Source organism: Morone saxatilis, unplaced genomic scaffold (genome assembly GCF_004916995.1).
Source record: "Morone saxatilis isolate NCDOM2014 unplaced genomic scaffold, NCSU_SB_2.0 Contig9, whole genome shotgun sequence".
Classification (NCBI taxonomy): domain Eukaryota; kingdom Metazoa; phylum Chordata; class Actinopteri; family Moronidae; genus Morone; species Morone saxatilis.
Window position 1 is genome coordinate 17,259,785 of NW_023340268.1, and position 995 is coordinate 17,260,779.

At 38.6% G+C, this 995-nt stretch overlaps 1 protein-coding gene across 1 annotated transcript in view; it reads left to right on the forward strand.

Moving 5' to 3' along the window:
* Positions 1 to 328: 328 nt before the first annotated feature.
* The window catches only part of LOC118342503 (growth factor receptor-bound protein 10-like), a gene marked incomplete at its 3' end in the record, with an annotated part of 38,525 nt that continues 37,858 nt past the window's right edge, over positions 329 to 995 (forward strand). The window contains 1 exon segment of the mRNA XM_035681066.1: positions 329 to 436. Coding sequence (XP_035536959.1) covers positions 386 to 436 — 51 coding nt within the window.

The window sequence follows — 995 nt, forward strand, 5'->3', positions numbered from 1 at the left end:
CATCCATGCATGCACATCCATTTGCACATGCAGGCTTTGTTTTCTCTTGAGCAGAGAGAGGGGTTTAAGCGTTTTGTCTTTAGGCATACCAAATAAATACCAGTTTTACAAAGTTGTTGCATGGCGTTAAGCACAGATCACAACAAGTTTTGGTAATTCACTTCTTGTTTGTGAGTTGCCTCATTACCTTTCATGTTTTCCTTCATCATTCAGTTTGTTTTGTGAATTTGTGTTTTTTCCTGTAATTTCTGTTCAGATTAGTGTTTGGTGCTTTCTTTCTTCTTTTTCATTCATTTCTTTCTGTGCTGTGTCCTTTCTCCATGTGCAGGGTGCTGGTGAAACCAGAGGGGGTCATTCCCTACAGAGGGAACACTGAAGGAACACCATGGCCTTAGCGGGATGTCCTGACTACTTCTTACGTCACTCGAACTACCAGGTAAATATTTTGTGAGGAAGAACATGATACTTTAACAGTTTGGCTTTTAATGAAACACAAAAGCTCATGCAGGGTTATAAAGCTTTTGACTTTTTTTTGTCAAAGCAGGAAAAGCACAGATGTAACTTATAAGATGAACAATGGCTCCATTTTATTTAGTTTTGCCAGTTCTAAGCCAGCACTCCCAATACCAATGCAACCATTATTAATAATTTGCACCTGTGGTTATCAGGTCAAAATATCTCCTGGTTCATAAACTACCGCACCGATAATCAAAGCAAAATATGCCTCGATGATAGTGGTCCTCATTGTTCAAGGACAAATAACAATGGGAAGGTAGAAGTGTAACCAGTAATGGCGGCAGGAGGCCATGCAGTTCTAACTGCCTTGATACTAGAATCATTGTTAGCATTTCATACTAAACTTAACGAACTTAAAGGGGTAAGTTAATGTGATCTATTTAGAGAAAACAAGATTTTGCTGATGCTATCATGCAGACCTTCATCTCACTAAAATTCAGCTTGGATCCTTTTTATTAGTTGCTTCCCCTATCATTGTT